Consider the following 13,939-nt stretch of genomic DNA (forward strand, 5'->3'; position numbering starts at 1 on the left):
TTTAATATTGTTTAGCCTTTATTCACATAATGCAAGGAAAAGTCTGTTTTTAAAAATTTAGAAATCACTTACATTACATTTCAAAAAGGGCTTTCATTAAACGTATTTATTTGTCATTAATCATGATTCAGACATCATTTTATTATACAAAGTAGGTAGGTACCCTATCGTATAAACTAGAAAATTGGGATTACAATAGAATGCCTATGTTTGTTTTTAAGGGTTTTACGGCGCTTGCAACACATTAAGGTCAAATCAGCGCCAGTAAAAAGGAAGAAAATAGTCTTAGAATTACAATAAAAGCACCCAAGAAAAGGTAAGACAAAGGAGAACTGGTTGAAATAGGGAACATAAGTAGATTCCAAGAGCACATTATCAGTGTACTTCATTTGAGATCACCTAAAAGTCTCATCCAGAGACCAGAACAGGTCCCCACTAAGAGAAACACACTCAAATGTTTACAAATCATATATAATATGTAAACAGCATAATATTTTGATGGTTTCCCTCCTAGCTAGGGTATTCGGCCAGGACAAAACCAAGTAATCTCATACCAAGACAAAGACAGGAAACATGTTGAAATCAGATACAAGGGGATAGAAGACACAGTAAGTGCTTCCCTGCCCACTAAGGGAGGCCAGAAATCCCATGAGATAGTATGCCTAAATCATGAATACAACCTTAAGACACAGAGAGGAGGAAGAGGGGGGGGGGGGGGGGGGGGGGGGGGGGGGGGGGGGGGGGGGGGGGGGGGGGAGGAGTGACATACAAAGGCTTGAAAATAATATTTTCTTCCTCAAACACACAAAAGAATTTACATACCACAAACTTGAGGTATTACAATGATTGCCAAACTAAAAATCGCAATTGAATAATGATAAACTTTTAAGACATATACAGCTACTGTAATACGTTCAGTTAGAAGGTAGTATCAATAAGGCTTGAGAAATGTAAACAATAAAGCAATTAAAAAAAAAAATAAATGAATTCGATCTAAATAAACAGTAGCCTACCTAATAAGTGATAATCCAGAGTTATCAGCACCTAAAAAAAAACAAACAAGAATACAAGATATAGATTCTAGTAGAGATGTACACTTCTGTTTATAGTAGTAAGACAACCCAAATACCAGGAGCATGGGATCTGTATGCTGGAAAGGTATACACTCTAAAAGGTTGATAATGGCATAACATTGTAATTGTATACCTACAGTAAGATGGTTTCCAAAAAAAAAAAGAGAAAAGAAAAAAACCCACAAAATATCAATGCATAAACACAACTGCATTTGACCATGTCGCGTTCAGTGAAGGATACCTACTATGGCTCTGACAAAACCAAAACAAAGACAGAATGTTGCTCAAAGGAATTCGGAAGGTTAGAGGAGACAGAAAGAGTGGACCTTTTTTTTGTATTCTTGTACCTTCCTATTAATAGGATGGGAATATCTACTGAAAGCATTGTTAAATGCATATATATATATATATTTATATATAATACCTTAACTAGAATATATATGTAATTTTTCATTCCTAAAATGATTAAATTGTCGAACAAAGGCTATCATTACACCATCCGTAAAGTGTAACTATCACAAGAAAGAAATACATCCGCACATCAATCAAACAAGGTTCATTGCTTTCACAAGTAAACGGATACATCTAAAACCCATGTTCACATCCCAATCACGCATACATGACAAAATATGAATGATGTTTACATTACATTTAGTACTTTATCGAACTCAAGAAGAAGAGTTAAAATTATTTTTAATTAGGAAGTCTACCCCCCCCCCCCCCTCGCCTCTTTGTTCCCAAACAAACACAATAATGAGCTTACATCACCAGCTTCTTTTAAACCAAGGGTAAATATTAGCCATTCCATTCATGTTTGAAAGGATGATGGAAATATGGAACCATAATGACTGATTCATATAATCACTACATTAAAAAAAAATGTTTAAATCATAAAATAAATGAATAAATTAATAAATACATAATGCGTAAATATAAAGAAAGAGAATGAGAAGGCTTGAAATAAATAAAAAAGAAGAAAAAAAAAGGACAAATTTCTAAAAAGAATGCAGATGAATAAGACTACAATCTTGCCAACCAATCAAAATTGTGCGATTAAATTTATTATTCAAATATCATCCTGAAATGGAGTCTGTTTTTGTTTCATATTTTCATTTTAAGAAGACTAATTGGTGTCATAAAATTAGGGCAGGATCATCGTATTACCAATAGGCAGTCAGTCGTGTGCGATTGCTATTTCACAGTAAAGATATGCCCCATTACAACATAATTTCTTATCCCTTTCACGTTTGAAAATACGAGAGAACCAAACCATTCATTTAGCTGTAAACATGTTTAGTTCAATTTCAACTCGTCATATTCATGTAAATTTTCCCACATCTGTGTATTTTGGATAGAACGACTTACATAAAATACACAATTTTTGACTGGTTGACTAGCCTACATTAGAACTTGGCCAAAATAAATCTTTAAAAACCCCAATGAAGCTGATAGTCAAAGTGGAACTTCAAATCTAGATCGCAATATAGAGTATGAAAGTTAAGCCTAATCCCTAAGGCAATGCTAATTAAGTTGTGGGTAACGCATGGCAGTCGCAGAAAAAAAAAAAAAAAAAAAAAAAAATCTAGTTTTGATGAACTGCTGCATCCCATAATTTATTATGTAGAATTAGAATTATTCATTTTTGTTAAGGTGTGTACCTGAATATAGTAGATAGAGGACCTTAAATGTTTGGGAAAAAAAAAGTTTTTAAGACCTCCAACTACAATTAAAAATAATGTACATTTAAATTCAAACAAAAAATGCAAGCCATCAACAAAGTGCACTAATATTTTATATTTCATCCAAACATTCAGTTCGTGTTCAACCCTAGTGCAGGAGAATGACAATCAAGAAGAATTACAAAACAAATACAACTTTAGGCAAAAAACCCCAAAAAACTGAGACCACAGGATAGTAAATTCACTTTGTCAGAACAATATTGTTTCTAGTTTTCATTCACAACTCACCTTGAGAAAAAAAAGGAAAGAAATATGATAAGAAACAAGATAATTGTTTGATCTCAGCTTGCGACAAGAATTTGAAGACATTAAAAAAAAAAAAAAAAAGAAACAAAACAGAGAATCACCATTAAACCGTTATCAAGGACTGGCAAATTTGTTTGTCCACTGTCGTGCAGTTGAGTTGTATTTTACTCTATCTGTCTTGTATATACGAGCAATTTCTGGGACCAAAGGATCATCTGCGTTGGGGTCGTTTAATAGCGAGCAGATGGACAAAAGAACTTTGGAAATGGTGAGTGCAGGAGACCACTGACCCCTTAAAATGTCCAAGCAGATGCTGCCATTACTATTGATGTTGGGGTGGTAGATTCTAGTGGAGAATGCAACTTTTGGCGGTTTGAAAGGGTAGTCTGTGGGGAAGTGAATTGTGAGTTTGAATAATCCATGAGTGTATGGGCTGTCATCAGGACCAATTATTGTTGCCTGCCAGTGAAAGAGATCTTCACCTACTGGACCAGCTGAGCAATTTGCGGGTGGATCTCTCTTGATATCTTGTAACTCCTGAAAAAAAAAAAAAGAAAAAAAAGGTTGAAAACCATGGGTTAATAATGTCATAATACTTAACAATACTTGCCGTATATTAACAGTAACAGCTACACTGAAACCAACACCCCTATCAACAGTATATAGGCATATAGGAATTATAGACAAATTGATATCAGTGGTTTACAAGATAGCATTCGTGACGTCATAAATGAGGTTAAAAATATAAACGACTACAACAAATTATTGCGATCTATTATTGACCGTGAGGCACCGCCACAATGTCGGGTCGTATCGAATCGACCACACTCGCGATGGTTCAATTCCGAGATAAAGGAATTAAAGAGAAAAAAGAGACAGGCTGAAAGGAAATGGCGAAAGAGTGGCCTAACGGTATTTAAAGATATCTACAAAGCAGCTAAGTCGGCTCTTTATAACGCCATCACATGCGCAAAAAAGGCCCACTACAACGAAAAATTTCAAAGCATTACATCTTGCAAAGAACTGTTTTCCACCGCAAACGACCTTCTTGGCAGTAAGAAATCCACACCCCTTCCATCGTCTAGAAATAACACCGAACTAGCTCAAAATTTTGCCAACTATTTCCACGACAAGATAAAATCCATTAGGGAAAACTTAGACAATACATCATCATCATCGTCACCGAGCTTTGGACCATTCCATGGAACGCCACTACATGTTTTCGATCCAGCCACTGAAGATGAAGTGAAGTCAGCCATTTTAGATAGCCCATCAAATTATTGTGACTTATTAGACCCCATCCCAACTAGTATTCTTAAGACTTGTATTGAAGAACTGTTACCAACAATAACTGAACTTATAAATAATTCGTTTGTCTCAGGTAGTGTCCCCGACTCGTTTAAACGTGCCATTGTTAAACCACTATTAAAGAAGTCCGATCTAAATGTAAACGAACTGAAAAATTACAGACCTGTCTCCAACCTTCCATATCTATCCAAAGTGCTTGAACGCATTGTGTTAAAAAGACTTTTGTATCATATCCATCTAAATAATTTAAGTGAAATTTTCCAATCTGCCTATAAATCACATCATAGCACTGAAACTGCCCTTTTAAAAGTATGCACTGATATTCTTAATAGTATTGACAAAAATCATGTCTGTTTATTGACTATGTTGGACCTTTCGGCTGCATTTGACACCATTGATCACGAGATACTTATTAAACGATTAAAAATTACTTTTGGAATTAGAGACACTGCGCTTAGTTGGTTTAAATCATAACTAACATCAAGATCTCAGTCGGTTCTGATCGATGGCGCAGTATCAGAAACATTTCCTCTAAATTACGGCGTTCCGCAGGGGTCTGTCCTTGGTCCTGTTATTTTTACTCTTTATACTCAACCTCTTTCGGATATTTTTGTTAAAAATAAATTAATTTCTATGCTGATGACACTCAGATCTATGTAAGCGATATCCCTAGTAATATCCCATCATTAATTACCCGTGTTGAAGACTGTATTAGAGATGTTAAATGCTGGATGGAAATTAACAAGTTAAAGCTGAATAATGAAAAGACAGAGGTGATGGTGTGTGGTAGAAAAAGTGTTTTGAAAGATGATTTTCTGAAGTTTACTCTAAATATAAATGGGTGCACAATTAACCTCTCAACGTGTGTGAAAAACCTCGGGGTAATGCTAGATCAACATATGACTATGCAGGCACAGTTTGATTCTCTATGTAGAAGTTTGACAATAGGCTTAAAAAGAATTGCTTCAGTTAGACCTTTCCTAACAAGAGAAGTAACATGCAAACTAATAACATCTTTCATACTATCTAAAATAGATTACTGTAATTCGTTAATCTCGAATGTAAGCAACGATAAAATATCACGCCTTCAAAGTATCCAGAATGCGGCTGCTAAATTGATTTTAAGAAAGAAGATAACATCCTACTCGTTGCCACTTTTGTATGAGCTGCATTGGTTACCAGTTAATGTGAGAATCGAATTCAAACTAGCAGTATTGTGCTATAAGTGCCTTAATGATCAAGCACCATTGTATATTACTGAATTTTTAGAAACTTATAAGCCAACGAGGAGTCTACGTTCTGCACTAGATTCTACAAAATTAATTGTTACAAATAAATATAAATATAAATTTTACGGCGGCAGATCGTTCAGTCACGTCGGACCTTCCATCTGGAACTCTCTTCCTAAAAGAATAAGAGAAGCGCAGTCCTTATCAATATTTAAATCAAAGTTAAAACACCATCTCTTTGTTAAAACACATCTTGATTAATGCATCTTTGTAATTTGACCCCAATATGAATGTTAATTTAGTTTATGTTATTATATCATTATTTTATATTATTTCCGTATTTGACATAGCATGTGGATGTATTATAACATATCTTGTATTAATGACTTTATGTTTAGTTATTACATTGTTGTATAATGATAATATTATGTTGATGTAGTTTGTATAATGTTTCATTTGTATAATAATGTCACTGTATTATTGTTTCGCGCATTGAGCATCACCCAGTGATGAAAATGCGCGTTATAAATGTCATGTATTATTATTATTATTATTCAGGAATAGCACCATCACATATCAGGAGGGGCACACACACACTAAAATACAAACAAGAAAGTGACACCAGACACCCTCTCTATGACCATACCATCCCAATCAAAGACTAAAATCTTATCTATTTAGAACTATAGACAGTGTATAAGATAGGGAAACACAATGTCCAATACCACCCCAAAGCTCCAAAATCTCTCATGGCTGTGGTTGCAGTAATTGTGGTGATGGTGGAGTAGTAGTAGTAGTAGTAGGTAGTAGTAGTAGTAGTAGTAGTAGTAGTAGTAGTAGTAGTAGTAGTAGTAGTAGTAGTAGTAGTAAATAATGAACTTATGCAGCGCCTAAACATCCACACTAATTGTGCTCTGCGACGCGTTAAATGATAATTCTTTTTTTAATAAAAAAATCACAAACACTACATAATAAGCATGAATACAAAAACAAAATCTATTTAATAAAAAATAAGCCTCGCTGAACAACTCAGTCCTCAGACATTTGCTGAAAGATGATAAATTTTCACAGGACTGTCCGAGAACAGAGTGCGTGCCATAGACGTGGAGCTATGGATGAAAAGGCTTTTTTTTTTTTTACTGAAAGTGGATTTTGAGGTGGTAACCTTTAGAAGTTGGGACTGAGATGATCTTAAATTTCGAGTGGGTTCATATTTTTAAAAATAGAGTAAAATACAAATATTCAGGTGCCAATCCATTCAGACATCTAAAAACACAGCACAATATCTTAAATTCTATCCTAAACTTCATGGAAGTCAGTGCAATTCCGGGAGAACTGGTGTTACATGATCTCTTTTTTCCGTTAATTTTATAAGTCCAGCCCCTTTATTTTGAATTTTTTGTAGTTGATGAATTAATCTGCTTTGACAGCCAATGAGAAGGGCATTACAACAATCTAATCTGCTAGACTAGTAATACATGAATTAACAAGCACCTTTGTAATATCCTCATCAATATAATGTCTGATTCTTTCAATGTTTCTCCTGTGATAGTCACAACATAGTGATAGTAGTAGTAGTAATGGTAGTGGTAGTAGTAGTAATGGTAGTAGTAGTAGTAGTAGTAGTAGTAGTAGTAGTAGTAGTAGTAGTAGTAGTAGTAGTAGTAGTAGTAGTAGTAGCAATAATGTAGTGGTGATAGTTGTAGTAACATTGGTGATGGTTGTTGTGTAGTAGTAGTAGTTTTGAAAATGATAAGTGTGTTCGTTTGTTGTAGTAGTATTGTTAGTAATGATGATGTGATTGTGGTGGTGGTTGTAGAATTGGTAGTGATGTGATGTGGTGATTGTGGTTGTAGTAGTATTGGTAATGATGATGTCATCGTGGTGGTTGTAGTAGAAATAGCGGTTGTGATGATGATATGGTGATGGTGGTTGTAGTAGTGTTGTGGTTGATGAAAATAATATGATGGCAGTTGCAGTAGTCATAATAGAGGTAACAGGGATAGTAATGATGTGGTTGTGGTTGTAATAGTGGTGTTAATGCTAGTGATGATGATTGTAGTAATAGCAGTATCATCAATAATAATAATGTGGTGGTGATTGTGGTAGTGGTGCTAGTGATGATTATGTGACAGTGGATTTAGTAGAAGTAGTAGTGACGTTGATGTTGTGGTTGTAGTAGAGGTAATGATGTGGTGGTAGAGATAATGGTGATGATGACGATGATGATATGGAGGTGATGGTTGTAGAAGTGGTGGTACTGATGATGATGCCATGGTGGTGACTTCACTGGTGATAGTCACGATGATGGTTGTTGACCAGACCAAAAAAAATTTGTTTATTTTATTTGTGAGTGAGAGAGAGAGGGGGCATATGAAAAAACTGGCATGCGTCATACTGGCTTGACAAAAGGCAGGCCTGCCAATTTATGCCAGCAATTTAGCATCCACGTTACTGTAACGCTATACCACTAATTAATAACACTTTCTTCAATAAAATTTTCAAGTTTGGATATATTATTAAGCATGAAAAAATGTTCCGTGTTTATTTTTTTTCAAACCTAATTATCTTTGAAATTTATGTTTTGATATCAGTTTCACACACAGGGCCACAGAATTAAAACCTTAAAATAGCTGAAATGCTCATTACCCTTAGCTCTCTTCATCAGACCACACACACGGTTCTGATTGTATGATAAATTGATTTTAAGTCCATTCAAAAGAAAATGAAAAATAAAAAGACTTGCCAAGTTTTAAAATATTGAATTCCTTGTAGTGACGATGGTGAGGTAATGATGATGAATATGACAACTATGAGATAATTGATGGCAATAAATTTTCTGTGAGTGAGCAAAATATCGAAAAAATTGCCGTACATTTAGGAAATCAGGAACCAAAACAAATATAAAAATCAGGAGAATTGATGGGTCTTGAAATAATCAACAACCTCCAGAAACAAGAATGACTGACTTACCTTATTTATTCTTTTCATTGCCATTGTGTTTGAATCTGTTGAGTGTACTCCGGAAGTGAAAAAAAATATAAACGACGTTCAACTCTGGAAAGGAAAACAACACAACTTAATAAATATGAAATACAGGCAGAATGCAGTAAAAATACGCTGAGTAAAGAGCCATTTCTAAAGACTCAATAATTCAATAATACACCGCTCAAAGAAGGACTTGAGCTCAGGACCTTCCAATCCGAAGACGAATGTCATCACACCACGGACAACATAGCCGCACTGTTTCAAAAGGAAATATACATTGACACCAAATCAAAGTGAACACTAAGACACTAAGCTACTAGAAGCTGCAGGCTATAAAAATTAACAAACAAAAAATGAATATATATATACATATACAGTTTCAAAATAGAACAAAATACCTAACACGGAACCCTTCAGACCCAACAAGTTATTTCAGCCAATAACAAAAAATAAAATTAAAAAAAACAACAAAAAAAAACCATAAAATAAAATAAAAGTTATATTTTTAAAAAAGGGAGAAAATTTAGATGACAGATATTATCAATGCTCTATGAGTGCATTGCAACAATATCAACAATGAAACCAAAGAGAGAAACAGAGAACGCCTTCCTTAATAAAAACTGAATGACACAAAAAATGTGAAGCAACGTATTCGCCACTATGCCATACAGTCCTATTTTATGTTTCAAATTGTGAAAAGTTTCTTTCTCTCACTCTTTCGATGATTTTATTTATATTTATAGGCAGTGTCTACGTACACAGTAACCGGGCATCTAGCCTCAGGATCTACGTACACGGTAGCTCCGGTAACTGATTTGCCGCTGCAATACAAGCAATGGATGGACATCGCTCTGTATATGTGTGTGTGTGTTATTTTTAAAAATCAAACAATACAATTTAACCCATTAAAGGCAAGATTCAAGATTACCATGTATAAATGTTACCGTGTACGTAGATCCTGAGGCTAGGTGCCCGTTTAGTAACGAAAATAATTATACCAACATATCTGCAATATTCCTCTTTATAACTTTTTAGTAAAAGCAAACAGCATTTTCCAGTCATAACTTTCTTATGAGCGAGTTGGGTCACAATTTGACATCCACTGCTGCTGCTCACTAAACTGCCTAAAGTTACTGTGTAAGTAGACACTCCGTTATTTATATTTGTATAAGTATTTGTCTTGTCTTAACTAATAAAACTTAATGAAATGAAACCATGTGGAGAGGTGAACCTCAAAGAAGGCAATAAATAACTCAGTACTATTTTCAGTTCACTGTGACTATGACACTTTGAAAGAGATCATTACATCCATTCACATTTGAGTAAAGAAAGTCTCATTTTATCTAAATTGAAATTTTATAGGGACTTGCCCCAAAGCCAACGTGCACATATTTGAATGTCTGAGGACCCTTCTCGACATACTGTACTGTAATCTGAGCTGGTCTGAGTTTGATAGTATTTCCATTTCAACAAAGAGATCATAACAATTTTGGTTATCCACAGACCCGTAAACGTCGACTGAGGGTAAAGTTTTTCGGTTGCACATGCACCTCTTCACATCAATATGATGTATCTAATGAGAAATTTTTGTTTGTTTGTTGCTTTAGGTCTCTTCCAACACAATTGAGGTTATATGAGAGACCGCTGAAACAAAAAAACAAGCAATCTAACAAAAATAGTACAAATGTAAATCAAAATCATAACCTAAAGATATAAGCTAAATTATAAATAACCAAGAACAAACAGGCAGAAGATTTACAGAAAAAAAAAATATCCCTGTCAAAAATACAATCACAAACCAAAGAAGCAGGATAGGCTAGTAAAGAGAAGAAGAAACGACATCACTATCGGATTGTACACCCATGCGAACATCATAGGTATATGATTCAAGGGTGATGCTCCCATCCAACCACCCGCTATCTAATGAGAAATGTTTAACTTGTTGACTCATGACTGGTCTGAGGTTAACCCATCATCAAGAGTCATTTAATTATTAAAATTGAATTACTAACCACGCGCGCACACACACACAAATACAAATACAATGACAAGACTTAGTTGAACAATGACAAAACAAGGTTGCCACCAGCCAAAGAAAAGACCAACTTACTAGATCTCTAACTCTTAGATTTAGATATCTAAGCCTAAGTCGTGACAATCACAATAAATATGACTAACGCAATTCTTTCAGTCCGATTCGGATTCGGGGAAATTCAGGGTAAAAATGTTTACATTAAAATTGAAAAACAAACTAAGAAATGACACTAATAAATAAAAACGATGTTTCGAGATGTAACCGTTTCATCCGTTATGCTTAACAAAGATTACTCACAAAAGGAAACCAAAACTTGAATTGTTTCATAAATCTGCCTTCCCCATTTTATTATGATTTTATTGTCTTCCGCCTGTGTAACCTATCGAGATTGTTCTCTACCCACCACCATCACATCACCGGTATGGCAGCATCGGTGGCTCAGACTTTGAGAGGGAAGGTTGCTTTGATTACAGGTAACAACATTTAACACAGTATCATCACAAATATATGCTCATAAAGAGTACAGTTTTGACCAAAACATACCTTGGGTACTGCCGTTAGTTTAGTTTTTGGAATGGCCGACTGGACTGACTAGCACAGGAAATGAAATCGTCTCGTTTTCAAGGAACTTGCTATTTTTAACTCTGAGGTGATGAGAGTTACCTATTTATGACAAAGATATGACAAACGCAACCCTCCCCCTAAAATATCTTTTATCGACTATGCAATGCTTATGCTAATAACAATAAGACTATTTTTGATCTCACACTTTATTCCCATATTAGAAAATGCAAATAGTGGGAGGAATATACATATACCTATTACAGAAATCTAAGACTAATTTGATAAAAATGTGAAAAAAACCCGACAATACATTAAGTAATCATTAAGTTAAAAAATATAACGGTGGTATAAGTTTAAAGTTGCCATACCCAAACTCTATACTATTGGGTCTTAGTACCATCATGTTGCTGGAGTACCACGTTAGTTCTGTCAACTGTCATGCGATGATTCATAAATTAACTGAAAACAAAACAAAAATGCCCTGCATTATTATTATTATTATTATTATTATTATTATTATTATTATTATTATTATTATTATTATTATTATTATTATTATTATTATTATCATTGTTATTATTATTTTTAGTATTATTATTTTCATATTTATTTTCATTATATGTCTTTGGGTCTTAAGTTGTGGTTATAGGACAACTAACCAGTACAAACTAAACTTATGCAAAGAGTGAAAAAAAAAGTATCATTATTTTATGACGAACTAGTATTTCACTTTAAAAAATCATTGAGCTGTATATTATTAGAACAAGACATTGCAATATTAGAAGTCAGGTTATATTTATTGGTGTGTTTTTTGTTTGTTTTGTTTTGCTTTTCTTTTGCTTTCATTAAAAGTAAAATATTCTAATTTCATGTTATTGTCTGCTCTGACGTTCATTATGTTAAATATAAAGAACACCTAAAGCATAAGTTACTTTTCAGCATTGAAGTATAGAATATTACTATATACTTTTTTCTCTTTATTTATTTATTAATTTTTGTTTGTTTGACATCTTCAATAGCAATTTACCTTGTTGCTTAGCTAATACACTACTCGCTGGATTTTGGCATGCTATCAGGAGAAGCGTAAAAACATCTGAGCTTGCACAAGTCTGATGCTCATGGGAAGTTACGACTTATATAGATAAAATTTGTTCACCCAGCGCCAGCGTGCTGTATGCAGAGAGCTCTGGAATTTGACATGCTGAAATCCAGCGAGTACTGTTAGTACAATGAAATCAATTCTGATCATCAGTTCTTTATAATGGAGAGAAAGATAAGGGGAGTAAATATGACTCTTATACAAGGGAACAACACAAAACAAACGACGTTTCGGTCTTTCTATATATATATATATATATTATATATATTTTATATATATGTTTACTTGAAAAAGGCCGAAATGTCGTTTGTTTTGTGTTGTTCCCTTGTATACGAGTCATATTTACTCCCTTTATCTTTCTCTCCATTTTATTGACTCATTCAGGCACCTCTAGTTATCAGTTCTTTAGCATCACATTGAAATATGAAACAAAAAACATTCTTCAATGTTCACCTTGGGCCTGATTTACTTGTCCTTATTTGTGATATAACTATAATAGGAGCAAGCTCTGGTATTGGTTCTGCTACAGCAGTTCTCTTCTCTAAACTTGGGGCATCACTTGCATTAACCGGTCGGAAAGAAAACAACTTGGCACAAGTTGGAGCTGAATGTGAGAAGAATGGTGGAGAAAAGGTAATAATGTTAAGTAGAAAGTTAAAGAATTTTTCAAAAATATAATTAATGATTTTTTAAAAAACAACAAGGAAATGGAAGCCTTGTTTTACTGCATCCTAGATGCATATAAGGTCTGATAACCGAAGCCAATTATGAGCTTGATTAGCATTGTTGTAATAGAAATTTTTTACGTTGGTTTGAGAGTATTTACATTACGACAATGAGTCTATAACAATTGAGGTTATCAGACCTGCAAATAAGTCTTGAAGTCAATGTGTATGAATGTATATTAATGCAAGCTTCGACAATTCCGCTTCGTCATGTTATTTTGTTCTCCATCTATTAAAACAATATATGTGCAAGTTTGTAGGGAGATGAAAGTAATGTGTTGTACTCAATGCAGTAAGTAATCAGATTTAAATTGAAATCTTATGCTTATACTCTTTGATAGCCCCTTTTGATTTCTGGTGACCTGACAGTGGATGCAGACGTCAAAAGAATTGTGGATGGTACGATGAAACATTTTGGAAAGCTCAACATATTGGTAAGAAAGTTTTTTTTAAAGTAGTCCTTCCGAGCAGTTACACCCATGGGGCTGGAATTTATACCAGTTTCCACTTGCATTCAAGGGCAATAGTAATTTCTTTCCAACCTTTGGATGTACGCTGGTCTATCACACTAATTTATTGCAAAATACTTTCCTCTTGATCTAGCAGATGCAGCCACCCAATCACAGCTGGGTGGACAGGAAGGTCAATCTGGCATAATATCAGAATATACTTGATGAGAGAATTTGAATTTATAGTGCAGGTTTGTTGTCTAGTGATATGACACTCGCCTTCTGATCGGAATGTCCTGAGTTCGAGTTCTGCTATGAGCAGCTCATAGTTGATTCCTTAGAAAAGGCTCTTTACTTGCATTCTCTCATTGTACTCAATGTAAAATGAGTACCTGGCCAAAACAGCGTTGTCGCTGTCTGAAAACATTGTATTATCGCATAACAGGCATCATGTCTCATCCTTAGTGTTAAGTTACGTTGCTGT

At 34.3% G+C, this 13,939-nt stretch overlaps 2 protein-coding genes across 3 annotated transcripts in view; one reads left to right on the plus strand and one right to left on the minus strand.

Annotated features, from left to right (window-relative positions):
- Positions 1–11,247, minus strand: LOC144967530 (ubiquitin-conjugating enzyme E2-17 kDa-like). 2 transcript variants are annotated; one of them, XM_078904915.1, is made up of 4 exons: positions 11,162–11,247; positions 8,569–8,652; positions 3,160–3,595; positions 1–1,044 (listed from the first exon to the last, which is right to left on the minus strand). In XM_078904915.1, exons 2-3 carry the CDS (start codon positions 8,590–8,592, stop codon positions 3,173–3,175), a joined length of 447 nt encoding a protein of 148 aa, XP_078761041.1. In that variant the 5' UTR covers positions 8,593–8,652; positions 11,162–11,247; the 3' UTR covers positions 1–1,044; positions 3,160–3,172. The 2 variants fall into 2 exon arrangements, with proteins under 2 accessions (XP_078761041.1, XP_078761040.1); XM_078904914.1 differs by having other exon boundaries at positions 1–3,595.
- LOC144967529 (3-oxoacyl-[acyl-carrier-protein] reductase FabG-like) overlaps positions 10,988–13,939 on the plus strand; it is a 17,285-nt gene continuing 14,333 nt past the window's right edge. Inside the window, exons 1-3 of the mRNA XM_078904913.1 lie at positions 10,988–11,091; positions 12,781–12,914; positions 13,348–13,440. Of these exons, the coding sequence (XP_078761039.1) occupies positions 11,040–11,091; positions 12,781–12,914; positions 13,348–13,440 (279 nt within the window). The 5' untranslated portion in view covers positions 10,988–11,039. The remainder of the gene's footprint in view (positions 11,092–12,780; positions 12,915–13,347; positions 13,441–13,939) is intronic.

This window comes from Berghia stephanieae, chromosome 3 (genome assembly GCF_034508935.2).
Source record: "Berghia stephanieae isolate SIO BIC M18660-M18661 chromosome 3, UCSD_Bste_1.3, whole genome shotgun sequence".
In the NCBI taxonomy this organism is placed as follows: domain Eukaryota; kingdom Metazoa; phylum Mollusca; class Gastropoda; order Nudibranchia; family Aeolidiidae; genus Berghia; species Berghia stephanieae.

What these genes read in the sequence shown, in the direction of transcription:
- LOC144967530 (XM_078904915.1), bottom strand. Translation starts at nt 8,592, where the DNA reads ATGGCAATGAAAAGAATAAATAAG. An exon ending in CAATGAAAAGAATAAATAAG is followed by an intron (nt 3,596 to 8,568) that starts GTAAGTCAGTCA and finishes TTTTTTTTTCAG; the next exon opens with GAGTTACAAGATATCAAGAG.